The sequence below is a fragment of the Anastrepha obliqua genome, chromosome 3 (assembly GCF_027943255.1).
Source record: "Anastrepha obliqua isolate idAnaObli1 chromosome 3, idAnaObli1_1.0, whole genome shotgun sequence".
Classification (NCBI taxonomy): Eukaryota; Metazoa; Arthropoda; class Insecta; order Diptera; family Tephritidae; genus Anastrepha; species Anastrepha obliqua.
The window spans coordinates 57,013,723-57,034,606 of record NC_072894.1 but is presented as its reverse complement, the minus strand read 5'-3'; the positions used below and the strand labels follow the sequence as shown (position 1 = coordinate 57,034,606).

The following is a 20,884-nucleotide window of genomic DNA, read 5'->3' as shown; positions in this document are numbered from 1 at the left end:
TCTTCTTATTTTCTGTTTTTCACATCGGTGGCTACGTCAATAAGCAAAATTGTGGGATTTGGGGCTCAGAAAATCCAGACGTTACTGTAGAGAAGCAAATGCATCCACAACGAGTCATTGTTTGGTGCGGTTTTTGATCTGGCGGCATCATCGGGCCATTTTTTTTTCGAAAATGAGCGAGGAGTCGCGGTTACAGAAAATGCCGAGCGTTACCGTCACATGCTCAACGAGTTGTTTCCGAAAATTTAAGAGGATGACATGGACGACATTTGGTTTCAACAGGATGGTGCAACTTGTCACACTGCCAAAGTTACACTCGAACTTTTGGCTGCCGTTTTTAAAAACCGAATAATCAGCCGAAATTCCGATATCAATTGGCCGCCTCGGAGCTGTGATTTAAGCCCGTAGGACTATTTTTGGTGAGGAGCCGTTAAGGACAAATGCTATGCGAACCATCCAGGACGATTGATGCTTTAAAACACGAAATCGAAGTTGCCATTCATGAAATTGGAGCCCAAACAATCGAAAATGTGCTTAAAAATTGGGTTGATCGAATGGCCTAGTGTAAAGCCAGTCGTGGCAGTCATTTGAACGATATAACTTTTCATTCATAAATGACAATGTTCAATCTTCAAAATAAAAAAAAAGTTTGAAACAATATGGATTCGTTTTTTTTATAGCCGATTCAAAAAGCAAATTTTACATGGCCCAACCCTATGGTAGAGGAATTTTTCTTTAGTGGGGGAAATCATTTTTGTGTGCGTCTCATCTTCACATTAAATGGATCTCTATATTTTTGATAGAATTCCATCTTGCTTTGCCGTTTTTCATTGGAACTCTTGTCGAGATGTACCTACTGAGGACACAATCGTGATAGTGAAGCGAATACGTCTTTTAGCACACAGCTAAATGTCGACTGCCCATTGGCATGCCGAAATCTTTGCCAACTCCGTGTTGATTGCCTCTCTCTGCAAGAAACCTTAAAACAGAGGATAGTTGGAGAACTGAAGATCGCGCTGTCTTCAATAAAGCTGAAAACGTATGCAATTGCAGCTTTATTTAACCGGTAGTTTAATAATAATAAACCTTTTTTAAACCGTATTTAAGTAAACTTACTTTTTCTTTAACAAAAAGGCAAGCACTTACATTGATGCGTCCATATAGAAAAGGTTGTTGCATCTCTCAATATTTTTCGCTCAAAAAAAGAGCAAGCGGCTTGTCTCACTTTCCTCCTTCATAAACACAATCGCACATGCCAACAAATACATTTAAATTTGAAAATTCAGCTAACTTGACAAAAACTTAAAAATTACTTGCTAAATTGTCTTGTTTATATTGAAGTGAGCTAACGCCGAAATTCTAAAATTTGATATTTGAGTTTGGCAGCACTTTTTTTGTATTCACATGTAACGCACGATTACAATATTTTCGTATTCGTAGTAGACATTTGTATTCAAGGTGTTCTACGACGGATTCTAAGATAGGCTGATTGTTTTTTTGTTTAAATAAAAGTCTTCGGTAAAACGCTACGAACTCATTCCCTAGCCTAATAATCTTCCTTGATAAATTCTGCATCGGATAATATTGCTTACTCTTAAGAACTGCTTGATGCTGCCCCGTAAGGTGTAGAACTCTGACTATTAGCAGAAAACTAATTAAGAAGACATAATTTGTCTCATTGCCATTACGGCTACCGTAGGCCTTAAAAAAATGCCAAAATTAGCACCTGTGGACATCACAGGCAAAAGTGCCGCGATCTGCAGTAATCGGACTGAGAGGCTCGCTTTACAGGCTTGACCTCACTTACGCACATTCAAGTATCATCAGAAATGTTGAGTTTGTCACCTGGTGATTGTTCAATGTATAACCTCGCTTGACCTGAGCGAGATACCCACTCACGATCCGTCAAATCAAAGGAAGAGTGGGCGGGGTGTAACACTTGTAGATGAGGTTTGGTGGATGTTCACGAATGGCTCAAAGTTGAGTGGTGAAGAAATATTCCGCGAGGAGCCCATATTCAGACTACCAGACCACTGCAAATTGTTCAAGCGTAGGTAGTCGCAAGGAAAGAAGCACTCACTGGCATATTTACTCCGATAGCCAAGTAGGCTCGTTAATCGTGCGCTCGAAATCAGTTGAGTGGTGAAGAAATATTCCGCGAGGAGCCCATATTCAGACTACCAGACCACTGCAGATTGTTCAAGCGTAGGTAGTCGCAAGGAAAGAAGCACTCACTGGCATATTTACTCCGATAGCCAAGTAGGCTCGTTAATCGTGCGCTCGAAATCAGTTGGGGAATGCTTGATTTCCTTTTCTATTGTATCCGAAAAGTCTTACAGTCAGGTACCTGGTTATAAGGATATTAGAGGAAACTGCTAGGTGGGTGAGCTAGCTACCTGTGGTCTACTGCTGCAAAAGTCGGCTAGATGAAAACTCGCTGGGATAGAAGCAGTAATTGCAAGATTGTTCTGCTTTATGGATGTATCGAAAACGCTGCAGTAAAAAAAAAAAATACTTTGTCCATTATTTCTTATATTTTTATTATTAGTTTTTAATTATTTTATTTCCTTAAGTTTTACAATAACAAGAACCAGCTAGAACCAGTTTAAAATACTTAGGAGCTTTACAATATGAGAATTTAGAATACCTCTCGGGGATAGAGCTCCAAAGTTTGCTCAGATTCGGAAAAGACGCAGACGTATTTCAAGATGTCTACTGCAAAGAAACGTAAGGGTCTAGCTCCATCTGGTAACACTAAGGATCAATAGGTCTATGTGATGGCTTTCAGCCAGCCAGATCAACCTAACCTACAAATAACAAAAAATAATTATTTTATAAAATTTAAGTTCGCCTTCAATACATGCAGTTTCCAAGGTCCACAGCAAAGATTTCCTGAATTATTTCGGGCTCCTTTTTTATCTAGTATATATATAAAACAGTAATTAGTAATTATATCTAGCATTTTCTTGTTTTTCTATGTTTAAGTTCGTGCGGTTTTTTTTCGAAATTTGAAACTTTATTGACGTAAAATGGTTACAAATTTAATATTCAAAGTATTGTCCATCGCTTACTACTACTTTTTCCCATCTTTCTGGCAATTCACGGATTCCCTTTGTGAAAAATTCGGTCGGTTTTGCCGCAATCCACGAATCGATCCATTTTTTGACTTCATCGTAATTACGGAAGTGCTGGTCAGCCAGGCCATGTTGCATCGATCGGAAGAGATAGTAATCGGATGGCACAAGGTCTGGACTATACGGCGGGGGGGGTAGGACATCCCATTTGAGCGTTTCTAAGTATGTTTTGACCACTTGTGCAACATGTGGCCGAGCATTGTCATGTTGCAAAATAACTTTGTCGTGTCTATCGGCGTATTGCGGCCGTTTTTCTCGCAGTGCTCGGCTCAAACGCATCAATTGTCGTCGGTAGACATCCCCCGTAATCGTTTCATTCGGTTTCAGTAGCTCATAATACACAACACCCAGCTGGTCCCACCAGATACACAGCATAACCTTCAGGCCATGAATATTCTGCGCCGACGTCGATGTTGAAGCATGGCCAGGGTATCCATACGTTGCCCGACGTTTTGGATTGTCGTAATGGACCCACTTTTCATCGCCAGTCACAATTCGATGCAAAAAACCCTTTCTTTTGTGCCGTTGAAGCAGTTGTTCGCATGCCATAAAACGGCGTTCAACGTCTCTTGGCTTCAATTCATACGGCACCCAATGGCCTACCTTTCGGATCATTCCCATGGCTTTTAAACGTTTGGAAATGGTTGATTGATCAACTCCCAAAGTTTTTGCAACCTCTTCTTGCGTTTGAGCCGGATCTTGATCGAGCAATTGCTCCAATTCGGTATCCATGAACTTTGGCGGCGTACCCTCGCGTTCTTCGTCTTCCAAGCCAAAATCACCACTTTTAAAGCGTGCAAACCACTTCTGGCACGTTCGCTCAGCTAGAGCATACTCACCATAAACTTCCACCAAATACGATGACTTTCGGCTGCTTTTTTCTTCATATTAAAAAATTCCCCGCAAAAACACATTATTTGGCACGAAATTCGACATTTTCAAGTGTGGTAAAAATATTGTTGTTTACGCTTCAAATAAAAAACTTATACTGACGTTTGTGCCTTACGACAGTAGCTCTCCAATGAATGTTTGGAAATGTGGATCGATGGAATAATAATCAAGTTACGCCATCTGTTGTAAAACCGCACGAACTTATCGATAGACCTATAATTATTAAATTTTCATGCAAATCCATAAAAACATTGCGTTTGCTATTTAATATGTCACTTGACAAAACTTTCAGTAAAATCCAAATTCAACAAACACAACGTAAGTTGTGCTACTTTAGAAGTAATCAGACATATCTGACATATCATACATATTTTCTGTCAGCTGAAAATTAATGCGAAGCGTACATAATCAGTCCCCAGAAGCCAACAGTTAAAATAATTTCTTTCCCAAGTGAACTCTCTCATGGTCAGCTTTATAAACTCAGCACTGTTTGAGGGACTGGGAAAAAATAAATACAGTTAGGGAGTTTTATTTAGCAGTCGAATGGCATGAATAAAAATAAAACACTTATATACTGATACTTTTATCCTTTTTTACAAAAATGATGTGTTGTTAAAAAATTCTTAAAATTGAGAACAAAGTTTTATTAAAAAATTTCGTTCGACAAAGAAAAATCAAGCTCGATAAGAGATAAGGTCCGACTGGACTCAGTAAGAGTGCGAGCAATTGGCGCGTTTCGGTATTAATTCTTTCTGATATTACTGCCATAAAAAGGTTAAAATTTCGAAGTTCTTTTCTGGTAAAGTTTAAATTTATTTTTTCCAGAAGGACAGCACAGTCAAAATCTCCCTTTATAATTCCATATACTAAAGTTTAGGAGAGAACAGATCTTCTAGTTTCTAAAGGTTCAAGATATAAAAGAAGTAAACTAGCGTTAAATGATGGAAGGAGTTCAGTGCATTGTAAAGATCGCAAAGTATACTTAAATAAAAAAACGTTTCAATCTTCCTGTTCATTGAAAACTATTGATAAGGCTACCAAATAATAGTGGCATACTCAAGGTTAGAACGTGCGAAATAGGTGTAAAGCAGAGTAAATCAGAGTAATTAGTCGGAAAAATCTATTTTATTAGTAGATATCGAGCTGAGGGGTGCTGCGCTAAAAATGCATAATAAAAGTAATTACATATTTTCACCATCAAATGAGTATTTAATTTTTAAGGTATTCTTTTTTTTTCCTTGTTCTCTCCACTCGGGAGCACAGGGCCTCGGCAAGACCCAGTCTTGCGTTGGTTTCTTTAATCTATTTTCATATCTGACAGGGTAGGTGATTAGCCTGCCGCCACCAGTCCTAAGTAGTGGGAATGCCCACCTGATCATTGCCTTCTTACTGCTTGAAGCGCCATTTGTGTGTCAAATTTTTCTGGCAGAAGGATCACACAGATGATTGAGGACTGTACCGCGATTGCCCGCTTCCTCTTGCTGGCGCCACTGATGCAATGTGTAACAACTTTTTCTTTGTTTTTTGCTCGTTTTAGTAGCCACAATGCAAGTAATGCGCTGGATGCTTTCCATTTCAATTCAACCGGGCTATTCGGGTCATGTTCTTCGATTTCGATGTAACTCAAATATGTTGCTCTCTGGTCAAAATAATGAGACACGTATTTTTTTGTTCGCCCGAAAAATTTTTTTTTCAAGCTTTATTGGCAATTTTGTTTTTCGGCTCAAAATCGATTTTTTTTAATAATATAAGAAAATTTTTTTTTTAAATGCTCATAACTTAGTCAAAAATTAACCGATTTTAATAATTTTGGGTTCAAAATGATCGTCATTACTTATACGAGCGATTTCATGTAGAAACAGTTGCATAAAGGTAGTTGAAAATTTTTTATTTTGCAAAAAACAAAAAGGACGAAACAGGTTTTTTACTCAAAAATTCATTACTCAAAAACAACGCATTTTAGCTACTAGGCATTCAGTTCAATTAAAGTTTGAGATGTACTTTTGATTTAAAAAAAGTTATAAAAAAAAACAAAAATACACTTTTTGAAATATTGAATTTCGAAAAAATTTAAATTTTTTTTCTTTTTTGCTAAATAAAAAATTTTCAACTACTTTTTTGCAATTGTTTCTACATGAAGTCGCTCGTGTAAGTAATTACGATCATTCTGAACCCAGAATTATTAAAATCGGTTCATTTTTGACTAAGTTATGGGCATTTAAAAAAAAATTTTTCTTACATAATTAAAAAAAAATCGAATTTGAGCCGAAAAACAAAATTGCCGATAACTCTTGAAAAAAATGTTTTTCGGGCGAACAAAAAAATACGTGTCTCATTATTTTGACCAGAGAGCAACATATTTGAGTTACATCGAAATCGAAGAACATGACCCGAATAGCCCGGTTGAATTGAAATGGAAAGCATCAGCTGACATTTTATTTTGTGCGGAAGTAAGGATTGGAAGGATAAGGTTGTTGGGGTTGAGGAATTTTTTTTTATTATATTTTTTTTTTTTTTATAGAAACTAGGAAAGTAGGTAAGTTTGCAAAGGTGCGAGGACCGTACTTTACGTGGGATTCGAACCCACAACCCATTATTCAGCCTTTAATCTCCAACACAATCTGTCTCTCTCAGTGAGGTGAAATCATCAATGAAAATCGACAAAGCCTAACGCTGTCTGGACTTACTCATGCAGTCAAATGTTTGACTTTCTTATGAGCACTCACTTTTACTGGTGAATTGAAGAATGTAACGTAGGTGGTACTTTTTAGTTATGAAGGATTTCGTGGTTGTATAGGGCGGATGAGAATTCTAGATGTCGATAGCTATGCGTTGACAGCCGAGTAATGCAAACAGTGTTGACATTTCTGTTTAGTAAGGTTTAGCAATCCATCATGAATCGTTTAACGCCAGAACAATGCTTCCAAATTGTAGTGATTTACTTTGAAAAAAAAAAAATACCAGTCTAACGGTTAGACGCGATAGAAGTGAAACCTTCCGTAAAACAAACTGAGAGAGAATGAGACGAAAGACGAAAGCAGCATTAGGAGCGGGATAATTATAGGTTCATTATAATATTGCTATAAAGTTCATATTTTATTTTCTTCATTTTATTATTATTCATCCTCAATGTTTTTGATCGTAATATTTTCTAAGTATCCGCGATACTTCTGGTGTATACTTTATTAAATTTTCGTAAATGAATTCCGTGATGCTATTTATTGATTGATTCGGTGAAATATAAAATGCCACAATTAAAACTGCTTTTCCATTGATCAATCTGGATTCGCATGCACATATTTCTCCCACTTTAGAGAGCTGAATAGACAGTGATTCTAGTTGCTGTGCATTCAGATTTATCTGTGAAGTTACAATACGAGCACCGTCATTTTGATTGTGGTATATTTCAACACCGCCTGCAATTGCGGTAAATATTTAAAAATGAAAATATTTACGAATATAAAAATACGGACGCAATACAGCACACGCGGTTGCTATTATGAGCGTCGTAACGCGTATATTACACAGACGTACTAACATACACACAAACATTCGTAGGACGCTTGGTCTAAGCAAGTATTAGGTAGTGTAGTATAGGTATACATAATGCCTTCTCGCTCACTGTGGTTCCGTAATACGCAGGCGCGCACACATACGTACTAGCATGCATACAAACATACAAACATACATACGTATGACGCTTGAACTAAACACCAAAGCAAGTAATAGGCAGTGTAGTATACATACTACAATACTCACTATACTAGCGTGGCTTAGCAGTACGCAGCCACACACATATACGTATATCAACATATAACGCTTCGTAGTGTCGCTTTTTCGTTTCATCGAGTCTCAAATCACTCCCAACGATTCTAAAGAAGTTTTCACTTCAAAAAAAACATCATTGGTTCTGGTTTCTTTCGATATGAGGAAGAAGCTGCCGTTACGCTGAATGGCGATCGCTATCAAGCCATGCTCACTGAACTTTTGTTTCCTCAAATTAATCAGCTAAACATCGACGACATTTCGTTCTAAGATAGCGCAATTTGCCAGAGTGCGCTTGGCAATCGATTTTATGTAATATTCAAGCCACCATTGACGCCCTACGGTCAGATTTGTTGGAAAAGGTAGTCAAAAATTGGACTAATAGAATGAGCCATGTAAGTGGAAATTAAAATGAATGCCATGCAATCATCTATCACATTATAAAAAAAATTATAACAAATATATTGCATATTCAATCCAACAATATTTCTGTTTTAGTATAATTATGTATTAACAGTATTTCAAGCTCTTAAAAAAAGTTTATATTTCAAAACAGCCACTTCGTCTAGTTCTTCTGTTCGCTAAAATAAGTCAGAAAAAATGTAAAATGTTGCATTTTTCTTTGTGTTTCATATATAAGTTAGCTTTTTTATATACCGGTATATTATTGTTTTGCAACATTTAAATAAATTATATAAGGACTTTTAGTTTTAGGTCGAGTTGATACTCGCACACACGAAAGCACATGCAAACATAACTATGGGTACATTTCCTGTAAACGCGGCATAAAGAAAAAAATTAAAATAAACTAAAACACTTCATGCAACTGCCTCAAACAGAACACACTTTTGTATGCGATGTCATTGTAAATACAGGGTGTCCGGTGGCAAAATTAAATATTAAAAGCTGGATTAAAAAAGTACTATTAACGATACAAATATATTTCAATAACTATTATAAAAAAGGCATGAGCATATCTTATTATAATATTATTTTTAATTATTTCCTCTAAATGTTGACTCTTACGTCGGAAACACTCTTGGAATTTGGCCTCCGTATCTCATGTCACTCGTTGGAAAAGTAATGTCGGGATACCCTTAACCTTGCGAAAGGTATTTTCACTTAGTGCTAAGATGATCGCTGAGCTTGTTCCATAGACTTTACTTTGAAGTACCTCAACAGAAAAGAGTGCTGAGTGGTCAGGATAGGTCACTGAACCGGCTTTTCAGTTAGTTAGGGAAGTAATCACGCAGCGTCGCTATAGTCTATCTCTGGCCCTGTACGGCATGGCTCGATCTTGCTGAATACAGTATTGACAGAAAATAATTCGGCATGCGGCAATAAGAGACACCGCCCACAGAAGTTGCTTGCAAAGGCAGTAAGGGCAAATTTCTAACTTTTTTTCTCAACAAACGGTTGTATTGTATTGCATTGTATTTTATATTGCCCCAAAAGCGTTTAAATGAGTCAACAATGGACGAACCAAGTTCTGACTTCTAAATAATAAGTGGACTACATTTGACGCGCCCCTGCCAGTCTGCTAACCTCGAGCCAGCAGGAACTATATAGATTTAAGTGCAAATATCACAGGCCTGCAAAATCTCGCTTTTTTACAGCTTCTAAAACCGCTATGGGTGTTTCTTGAAGGTTTTTTATGCTGAAAACGAATATGACCTTGAAAATGATCCAGCACGTCAGTATTTTTGGCAATTTGAGGTTAAATAGTCAAAAAATGCAGATTTTGGCCATTTTTAAATTTTTTTTTTGAGCAAGGTAAACTTTTTTTTTAATTTTCCACAACGGCATCGCAAAGTACTATTCTTGAGCTTTAAGGTTCTTTTTTAAAAATATTTTTACGATTAATATAGATGAGACAATAGATAAGCATGTATATTGCGACATTCTTAAAGAAGATTTAAGTCCAAGTTTCGAAAAACTAGGTCTTAATGGGATAACTTGACAATTTCATTTTATCTTGTGCAGGAGTGGTTGATGTACTATTGCCAACAGCTAAAAACATAGTCCCAATCGCCGGGCTTAAATCCTATTGAGCATGTGTGGCATTTCTGGAACGGAAGATACGATCTCACCACATTACGTTAAAAGATTCTTTAAAAGAAGCAATAATTCATGAATGGAATAAAATAACACCTTCCGAAGTTTCAAATCTGGTAAATAGCATGAAGAGACTTTTGCAGGCCGTTATTGAGTCTAAAGCAGGACCCAGAAAGTATTAGTGCGTTACAGCTGCAATGGAGCAAGCTGATTACGCTACTTTTTGCCTTATTTTACCTTTCAAGGTTGAGCTTGTAAATCTAAGTCGCAATTAATTTTTTTGTTCAGATACGTAATAAATAAATACATTTAAAAAATGGCGTTTTCTATTTTTTTACATTTTCATTAGAAGAAAAGTTATAGCACTGAGAACTTTGATTTTTCGAGTGTGCCAATACTTCTTTGACTCACTTTACAAATACATATGTATTGTTTGTATAATTTATAAATAGTTGCATTAACTTTAAGCTACTTTGATAACTTATTTTTCCTACTCACTGTATAAAACACGTACAACTACATAAATTTCATCGTTATCCGCATAAAAGCATTGTTATTTTGTTTAGTTAATTTCGTTATAAAAAGTACGAAAAGTGCAAGGTACGAAGATCTAATATACAAGTATTTGGACTTAATGAAAAAGCAAAGTAACTGAGTACCTTTTAAAAATAGCGAAATATTCTTTGAGAATGCGATATTAAAAATAAGAATGCGAAAACTAAGTATTTGGAGGTCATTTAAATTATTTAGAAAGTTTCTCCAATTCATGTTAATTACTGTACATAACCTTTAGGTGCAATCCACTACAATCTCTTTAAAAAGTTTATTGGATATGGGAATAAGTATCCGTCCTTTCTTAGCCAAAATTAGGAATTATTTAAACAATTAATTAATACATGATATTATGTGAAGAATGTGACTTACAACATCTTTCAGGCACCATACCGATTCCTCTGACGAAAAATTCGAGTTATTTTAACTTGATCCATTCATTGAGCTAGTTTGCGATGCTCTCGCAAGAAGTGAACCGCTCTCCACTAGTGGCTGATTGCACTGCTCGGAACAGATGGTAATCCGAAGGTGCAAGGCCTGGGGAATACGGCGAGTGGGGCAAGACTTCTCAATTCAGTCCCTCTAAATATTTCTGGACCGATTTAGCAATGTGTGGTCTGGCGTTGTCATGCAGCAAAACCAATTTGTCATGTCTACCGTCCCATTCCGACCACTTTCAGAGCTCGATTAAAATGCATTAACTGCAGTCGGTAACGATCGCCAGTGATGGTTTCAGATGAAGTTCATAATACATGACACCCTTCTGATCCCACCGGATGCACGATATAACCATTAAACATGCATATTTTTTTCGCTGTCGATGGACCTGGTTCACCTGGTAGGCTCCAACATTTTCGACGCTTAGAGTTATCATAATAATTAATTTTTCATGGCCAGTGAGGATGCGATGCAGAAAACTTCTTCAGCATTTCAAGAAGCATCTCATACGTCACCAAACGCCTCTCGATATCCCTCTACTTCAATTGATGTAGCACTCAGTGACTCACAACAAACATACTCGTACATATATTCACATAGCATTGGATAAGAAAAAGCATGCTTTTGAAAATAATTGGTTTTGGAACTAATCGCACCTGCCATATAATTGAAGCTGAGATTTCTGTTGCTCGAACTTGGATGGAGTTAACCTGACTAACTGACATTAAAAGAAGTGAAGCGCTATTTTTTCTTGAATAAAAGTATTTACTTATAGATATGGTTCGTAAATGACAGTCAATGGTGGCCAGCACTAGAAAAAACTACATCTAGAACCAAAATCGAAAGGGTTAAGGGAAACCTGCTTCGACCAGAAGTGGTCCGCCATCTCATCCGCCTCTTCACAAGCTGGACAGAGTACACTGCCTGAGATGCCTACCTTTCCCATGTATTTCGTCACAGAAAGTGGCCCATCATCAGTCCAACTAGCTGTCTGCAGTCATTTCTGCTTAATGAGAGGAGGATTTGCGACAGATGATGACATTACAGGTAACATGAGTTTAGTCCATCTGCAGCCTCTCTCAGCCTGCCAAGCTCGCTTGTGAGTTGTAGTAATCCATTTGCTAACCGTGGCGTTGATGGCTGCAGAAGGGAGTCGCAAAACGGGCTTTGGGCTAAAGAAGTTGGCCTCAGAGCCCATCCTAGCTAAGGAATCAGAGGTCTCGTTACCTCCGATACCCACGTGCCCCGGGACCCATGTTACCGTCAGGCTATTATATCTACCGACAGAGTTCAGCCTGGATTTACAGGACTCGACTACCCTGATGTGGTTGGGGGCTGTCTAAGGCCATGAGCACAACTTGGCTGTCGCTGCAGACACATAATAAAGGGTTTTCCAATAAGAGGTGTTATTCCCGTAAAAGATCAATGGTTTCGTTGATTGTGTGGCACGTAGCGCCGTTTTCTTGAAAATAAACGTTGTCCAGATCAATACCATCCAATTCTGGCCATAAAAAATCGTTAATCTTCTCTCGATAGCGCAATCCACTCACCGTAACTGTTGCTTCATTTTCGAAAAAGTAAGGTTCAATGACTCCGCCGGACCATAAACCGCACCAAACAGTCACACATTGAGGATAGAGAGGCTTTTCAACAATAACTCTTAGATTTTCTGAGTCCCAACCACCGAGGTGGAAATGGGCCTCATCACTCAAGATGATTTTTCGATGGAATTCCGGATCATTTTCATACATTTCAACGATCCAATCAGGAATGACACGACGTTGTTGATGATCGGCCGGCTTGAGTTCTTGTGTTAACTGGACTTTATGCAAAGTACGGTGTAATGACGTTTGTGGAATGCCTAATTCCAAAGAACGACGAGGAATGGACACACCTGGGTTTTATTCAACACTTTCGGCTACTTTCGGCCATTACTTCTAGTAAGTCGCATTTTTGCTGATTACGCTCATTAACATTTATTATTCTGATTTATTACGAAAAGTAGCCAAAAATTGGACTATAAGCCGCAGCCGCGGCCGACATATGCAGGATATAATATTCCAAAATTAATTTTCATAAAATTATCTACCAGATTACTATAGAGAAAACTCATTCAACAATATCTCTGTTTCGTGTTATCATTCTAAGTTCTCAAGCTCTTAAGAAAACACCCTCTAGTTAAAACCTACATTTGGAAAGTGCACAATTTGACTAACTTCAAATGGCCTGCCCCATACTCTGCTCTTCTGCTACATTTTTATTATTTTATTAAATAGTCGGAAAGTCATCAGAAAATGTGTCATTTTATATGCGTACGCGTGTTTGTATTTATTTATAGGTATGTGTGTAAATTTCCTAAAAGCAACAAATTTCAATTAACATAGGCAATCAAACGAATTTGACCAAGTGTCCGTTTTCCTAAATTGAAACACTTTCAGGTACTTAAATTAAGACCAACTCACGCCCAACCTAAAAACAGAAATTGTTTACCGTTTCGTTTCCAAAATTTAATGTTGCAACTGGAATAAACGAGTATGTGTGCACAAATATACACACGTGGAGTTTGTATGTATTTATTAGACAACACTATTTACCGCAATACTAAAACCGCAAACAATTAATTGTGGTATTTATATTTGTAACATAAAAGTGTTTGGGTAATGGTAACCACTTTGCCAAAAGTAGTACAAACCCATATGCATGTAAAAGTATAGGCCTACTCGTACTATTACCATAAAATTATATTAAATATTTTACGCACAGCCGTTAATAATAAAGCTGTTAAAAGGCAACAATACAAAAAATTATGTGCAGCGTAATGGGCTGATTATATTTTTGCATAGTTAATTGCTTCATTGTTGATAGTTATTCTTAGTATTATATTATAATATTTTACGAACTATATTTGGTGTATATATATTATTTACGCTTACCTCCTTTATTGGGTGTTTGGCCGAGCTTCTTCACCTATTTGTGCTCAGCGCTCCAGAAATGGAGGGACCTACAGTTTCTGTCGCCTCCGAACTGCTAATGGTGATTTTATGAGGAGATTTTTCATGGTAGAAATACATCCGGAGGCTTGCCGAAGAGCGACCGCTATTAAGTCAAATAAAAAGTTCTGCTTCATTGCAGTTCAAATATCCGACTTAGATGAAATATGTTCTGGCAGTAATTAGAAATCTCGACATCGAAAAAATCACTTCCGTCAAGACTAAAAATGAAATATCAACCGCGATACCGGTGGAAATAGGGATAAAACAAGACGATGTCTTAAGTCCTATCCTATTTAGTCTCATTAAGGAGGATATACTGTACCTGGCCATTGAATTATGACCGATGGCATTTTTTCTTAAAACTTCAAATATGAGGTAAAATTTTTAAGCTAATTTGGACTTTTTCAAATAAAAAAGGGTATTTACGGGTGTTTAACCTGTTCTTAGATGTTTTTAAGAATTTCCGGTCAATTGGCCTGCGACGATTAGAAAAGGATCAGTTTTTTTGCTTATAAGTGAAAAATTAAGTGTGCAAGTGCCAGTGCGAATTAATTCAATCTTGTGTGAGGAGCATAAAAAAACTAATTGAGATCGCCTGAAAAGTGAAAGAATTGAACAGTGAATATTCATATATCTAAAATATAACAACAGAAAGTACAAAATATACGAACCTCTTTTGAATTTGTCCCGTGGATTATCCTTTTTTTCAATTTAACCAGTTTTTTTTAGAAAATGGGCCGAAAGTCGGATTTGACATCGGGACCAAAACAACAAATTGCAGTTCTTTTGAAGGCCAAGAACCTGAGCTATGCAGACATTGCAAGAACCGTTGGAATATCCAAGGCGTCTGTGGTAAATATTGCCAAAAAGTTGAAAAATACCAACAACGTTTTAGCGGTAACTTCAAACAATCGCCAAAATTGTCGCCGAGAACGCATCACCTCAACCAGGCGGGGTCGCAAAATCGTCCAAACAATTCTCTGAAACAGATATGCTTCAAGTCGGATGATTTTAAGAGAGGTTCAGGAATCTGGAGTAAATATTTCGGAAAGAACGTTACGACGACGCTTATACGAAAATGGACTTTTTTGCAGACGACTAGCAAAAAAGCCAAAACTGACACCCTGTATGCGAAATCGGCAGAAACTTTGGGCACAACTTCACAGAGACTTCGAAGCGGTATATTGGAAAAAAGTAAGTTAAAAAAAACATTTTTTCCTTTGTCAAATAGCAGTAGTAAGAAGATGTTAATATTCACACTTTTTTGTGGTTTTGTATTTCTTCTTACAGATCATCTTCAGCGATGAATGCCGATTGGAAGCGGTCACAAATTTTCTTCGCAGAAGAGCCGGAGAACGATATTCTGAAGATTATGTGCTTCCAATGGTCAAACACATTTGTCATTGATTTGTACCTATTCGATTATCTTCCAGACCGACGGGATCGTTTATATGCGGTAGATTCATTTCCTTTTTCAATTAGCGACTCAGCAGTCTCGACCAGCACTGGTAAGAAGTCAGGTTTCTTCCTATTCAGCTCCGAATATATAACCCAAGTGTTTACAGCAGCCATCATCATGCCACGATAAAATACTTTTTTCCACCATTTATTTGATTTTCTGCTTATATCATACAATCCCGACATTTGATCTGCCAAGTCCACACCGCCCATTATTGCGCGGTACGTCTTTACAATGTCAGGGCATGGAAACTCTGCCTCAGTTCCATCTTTCATTTTGCGTCTAACAGTGCACATCTCAGATGTGTGGCAGTCACTGAGCAGCATTACCTCTTTGACGTCCTGCCACTTTACCGCTATGGTATCTGCAATCAAGAAAGTTACTTAAAAAATTAATTAAAGGGTTTTAGTTTGACTTCGTACCCGCCGAATTAACTTTGAAAATAGCTTCGTTGGACATGCATGTTCCCAAAGCTGGATATTGTATGTTGTTAATAAGATTAACAGTGGTGAAACAACGATCAAAGCAAAAAGTCACGTCAGGGTTAGAAATCGTAGCTGCAAGATCATTCACAACTCGTTCGCCGAGTGTCCCTTCAAGGACAGATCCTTCTTTTCCACAATATATACTCATGTCATAGGTGTATCCAGTCAAAGAATCGCAGCGAAGCCATATTTTGATGCCCCGTTTCACTGGCTTGAGTGGCATATATTGTTGGAATACTGTTTTCCTGAGCCTCTCATTAGTACATTGGGCAATGTACAAAGACATGCTTCTTGGAAACAATTTTCGAAAAATTTCGTAGGGGGTTGAGTGGCCCCCAATATTTACTGCAATTTTGCATTCGCGATGGTTACTAACCGATTTTCTGGAAACAAACGACTCATTCGGTGTGCTCCAAATAACCGTGCCGAGGCTTCCTCACCTCGTGCAGGTTGATCGTCTATGCCACTATTCTCGTCACTCAATCCGGTCTCCTCTGAATCGCTCGAAGAATCGTCATTGCCAATGGTTTTATCTAACTCAGGACTCTAAATATCATCACTTCCGTCACTAAAATCAGTTCCTGATTCCATGGATTCATCATCGCCTTCTTGAAGTAATGCACTAATTTGATCGCGATTTAATTTCGACATTGTTGCTGTCTACGATGTTGCAAAAATAAATAAATTAGCTGTGTGATACAATATGTACAACGTACTGCTGGGACATATATGCCCCTATATAAAGCCCTGCTGGGACACATGCATCCCAAAATTAATTTCCGCTGAATATTTTTCACAAAACTCTTATTAAAATATATATTTGTACTTACCAGTAAAAGGGCAATATTTTTCTTTACAAAAATCAACACTTCTTATAAAAATACGTATTATTTCACCAAAATTACGCGTAAATTTGATGCAATATTAGCGACTGCTCACAAATAACTGATCAAAACTAAACACGATTGAAACTGTGTGGAATGCGGATAACGGTAAATTGTAAGTACTGTTCGCAGCTACTGATTGTGACATTTTGGTTGAGTTTGTTATGAAAATTGCAAGTGTAAGGGGGAAATGAACATGCTGTGGGATATCAGTGTCCCAGCAGTAGCGAAAGGGTTAAAATAATGTAAACATTTTTTTCTATTTTAATCATTTAATATGGCGGATGTACACTCGATTCTTCCAGCAAAGGTCGCAACGGGGCTTCTTAATCGGCGAATAATAAGAGGCGAATAATGCATGGTCTATAAGTACAATTAAACTTCGTTGAATTCACAAGGCTTCTTAATCGGCGGGCATTGTAGCATCGGCATCGGTGATCCGAATACACAAAAAAAATTTTTTTTGTTTATTAATGTCATAAGTTTCATATGAATTATCAATAAATGAAAAAAAAATTCGCGGAATAAAATGTTTAAAAAAAAAAAAAAAAATGAGTTTTAGGGCGAATTTTCCTACTATGTTTGCTTCGAAAATTATTTTTTTGGAAAAATTTTCGAAAACTTGAAATACATAGAAAGTAATATCATAAAAAAGATGTGTGAAAAATTTAAGATACGCCAATTTCTTCAAACACTTTTGAAAAAATGGGCAAGAGACTGATGACATAATTTAACGATTGAAAAAGTCCCTCCTCTCTATTTAAAAAACTAGATAAGTTCACTCAAAAATCCAATTAACCCGGGAAGTCCCATAACTTTTTTTGTTTTGGATTTTTGTGAAATGTTGTATACTTATGTATTTCGATCTCCTGAGCACGAAAATGAAGTCCATTTTCATTTTCCTCGCTTCGATTTTCCGGAAAATGCGGAAAACTAGCGGTACCATATGGTAATCGTGGGACTTCTAGACAAAATGGTTTTCGAATGTCGTTTTATTTTTAATTTTTCAAAAAATAACTGTTTTCAAACATTTTTATTTAAAAAATAAGTAAAATAAATGAATTCACGACAATGAAAAAAAAAAACATTTTTGAACTGAAATTTATCATGGTTTTGTGTGGTACTGAGCAAAACATTGTACGCAAAGTCCTACGTTGCATTTACCACATGCAGTTCGTCCATTAACTCTGCATCCGTCACCGGCACAATGCCTACGATTTGATGGTACCACAAAATGTCCAACCTGATCATAGCGCAGAGTATGTTCAACTCGACCTGGTTGATATGCATATCTGTGAAAGGGCGCAGGTCCAGGACTTTTGGGCGGTATACCATAGTGTTTGCAGTAGTATACTGCAACTTTTCGCCGAAATTCTAACTGACTGATAGGTTGATCTTTTCGGTAAAGTTGTCATGCATTTTGAATACAAGCATCTAACAGCCAGGTAAAAGTGCTAGACCACCACTTTTTTCCCCTGTATGCGATGCGGTGCAGGGATAGATTTTGATCTAATCGGTCTACTGCGCACATAAATTTATTATATTCCGTGATTGCGCAAGGACGGGGTACATTTATTTTCGATCCACTTGCCTTCGAATAACGCTGTGCCATTGATTTCGGATCCTCACCAAAGCAGGTAGATAACATGCAGACAACATTTTTATCTTTCCATTTCACCAAACAAATACCAGTGCTTTTCATTTCAATTGATTCAGAGTAACCTCTTTCCATTGACTTGAAGTCTTTTTTATGCACTAGTGGACAGCTTTCTGGAATTCTGTTTTCTCGGATTGTCCCAGTACCATTATATCCGCATGACTTGAGATATGCCAACAGAGGATAACTAGTAAACAGGTTATCGAAATAAAACTGGAATGGCAGCGATTTCAATTCATCAGGAAAATCGTCGATCATGCTTCGGTTCAATTTTACGTAAGCGCTTCCTCATTGGAGATTCTGAACGATTAGCCGTTGTTTCTTCATCCTCCATCTCATTATAAGTGTCTTCAACCTCAATAACAGGCAAATCTCTTATATTTTGGTTCTAAAAAATTTAGGGTTTATAAGATTAAAATGATGGTATGCTTATACCGTGTCTAAACATGCCTCCCATATCCTCCTCTTCATCGAAACCTTGCATACGTCGCCCACTAGCCATAACAACTTCGCAGCCACCTCTTAGCTGAGCCGAGCAAACATTATCTGGAATGCCCGCACAATCATCTTCAGCGTCATCTTCGCCAGATTCGTTGCCATCCACAGGAGGCTCGATATAAATAGTGGTTGGAATATCACACAGTTGATTTTGATCTTCTGCTTCATCGAGTTCTTGAATGAAATCAAACATTTCTTGCAACGATAAACCGCTGTAATTCACAACATATCAATAAATATGATAAAAAATCTCAAGAAAAAAACTACACCAAACGTAACTAAAACCCTGTACCCTAGACGTCCCACGGTTACCATATGGTAACGCCTTGAGTAAAATACAAAAAAGTTACTCAAAAAACCAAATTTCAAACAAAACTAAACTCGCATTCACTAGTTTATTTCATTAGCTACCAACTGATGCAATTTTTTTGGAAATATATCAAAAAAGCAAAAAGTTATTCATATACTTACCGACGTGCCATGTTAAAAAACCACAATAATTAACTTTTTTTTTTCACCTGAGTTTGACGTCTTATAGCTCTGCTAGCTGCACTAAAAATAACAAAAAACTTATGTTTTTCCGTGAGCTGCATTTATTATGCATTCTTTTTTGTTTTTGTTATTTAGTTCAGACATAATACGTAAAATTGCAACGGCATGTTTGCATTACCATATGGTAATCGTGGGAAGATTCGGGTTAACATAGTTTTGTAGAGCAGAAAGAGTTATATCGAATGAATGCTTACCCTTTGCCAGACAGCAAACAAATCTTTGTAAAAAAAGAAGAAATTCTAAAAACGCTATGAACTTATTCCCCAACCCAATACTTTTGTACCATCAAGAATGAATTTTATAAACGCTTGAAAAGGAGGTCATAATAAGAGGCATGGTCTATAAGTACAATTAAACTTCGTTGAATTCGTTACGCTTCGCCAGAGAATCGTTGACGTCAATTCGAGATGCATCTCTACGCCAAAGTTTTTTTTGAACACGAGCAAATCGTTTTAAGCGATTTCCACTAATCTTCAGTTCCTGGGCAATAGAATAAGCGGTTAAGTACCGGTCCATGATTTTATTTAGATTTCTAGAGATTGGACTCCTAAAACGTGCTTTAATTTCGATCTCCATAGAGCCCCAATGGAATCGTTAGAACTTCCGCTGTGCTGTTGCATTCGATCACCAATAATTTCAGTACCATGATATAGGCCATAACCATCTATATTGGAGTTGGTGCATTTATGTGTCGAACCTATCATAAAATAGAAAAACCGCACAGTTTACCCAAGGGAATCAAAGGACTTGGCATATTTCTTGACCTTCAGCTCTATTTATTAATAAACTGATTCGATTTTTCAATAGGATGCAGCAGTCCTCTGCCTAAATATTTCTATGGAAGTTACATTGGCAAATTCTTTTTAATTTCCTGAAAAATATCACTTTTTTCTTTTCTGTTCAGATATTTTATTACTGCCATATTTAATTTTTAAATTACAATGTCAGTTTCGTATTCAGCGACCCAAAAGTTCTCGATTAAGGAAATTATTATTTCCGCCATTAATGACTAATTTGAAAATGTGACGCGATTGATATCAAAAACCTAACCATTTTTGAGATACCCGATTTTAAGGGTTATTTAAAAAAATCGATTGTCGATTTCATTAATGTTAGATCTAATTTTAAATGTTAATCCTAAGCTCGGATTTTTGTTTGTTTTTAATTAAGTAAAAAAATTTGAGCCAAGCTCTGACAGTGAAAAGTAGTTGAATTATAAAGTTTTGAATACACGAATGTTCTCTTTCTTACTTCATCATTAAAAAAAATATGTATGTAAATTATTCTGCAAATTATTTTAAAAATCTAGTATATTTATTTAGCTATCCAAAATCCTGTAATACTTAAATGAAGAAAGTGACATGTAGGCGACTTACGGGCTAAGCTAATTGAGGGTAAAATTTCATAAGAAACCAGTTTTAAAAATAAGTAACTAAACCAAAAAATAACTTTACAGTTTAAGCTTTTGATTCATTATAATATCTCGACATGCTTGTCCCTGCTACAAATTCTCATTTTTTT

General features: G+C 36.8%; 1 protein-coding gene across 1 annotated transcript; it reads right to left on the bottom strand.

The window, feature by feature from the left end:
* Nucleotides 1–15,250: 15,250 nt before the first annotated feature.
* On the bottom strand, nucleotides 15,251–19,293 carry LOC129242016 (uncharacterized). The gene is made up of 3 exons (XM_054878578.1): nucleotides 19,283–19,293; nucleotides 18,749–19,023; nucleotides 15,251–15,651 (listed from the first exon to the last, which is right to left on the bottom strand). Exons 1-3 carry the CDS (start codon nucleotides 19,291–19,293, stop codon nucleotides 15,251–15,253), a joined length of 687 nt encoding a protein of 228 aa, XP_054734553.1.
* Nucleotides 19,294–20,884: the final 1,591 nt, after the last annotated feature.

What these genes read in the sequence shown, in the direction of transcription:
- LOC129242016 (XM_054878578.1), bottom strand. An exon ending in GGGAGGCATGTTTAGACACG is followed by an intron (nt 15,652 to 18,748) that starts GTATAAGCATAC and finishes TCTTGATTGCAG; the next exon opens with ATACCATAGCGGTAAAGTGG.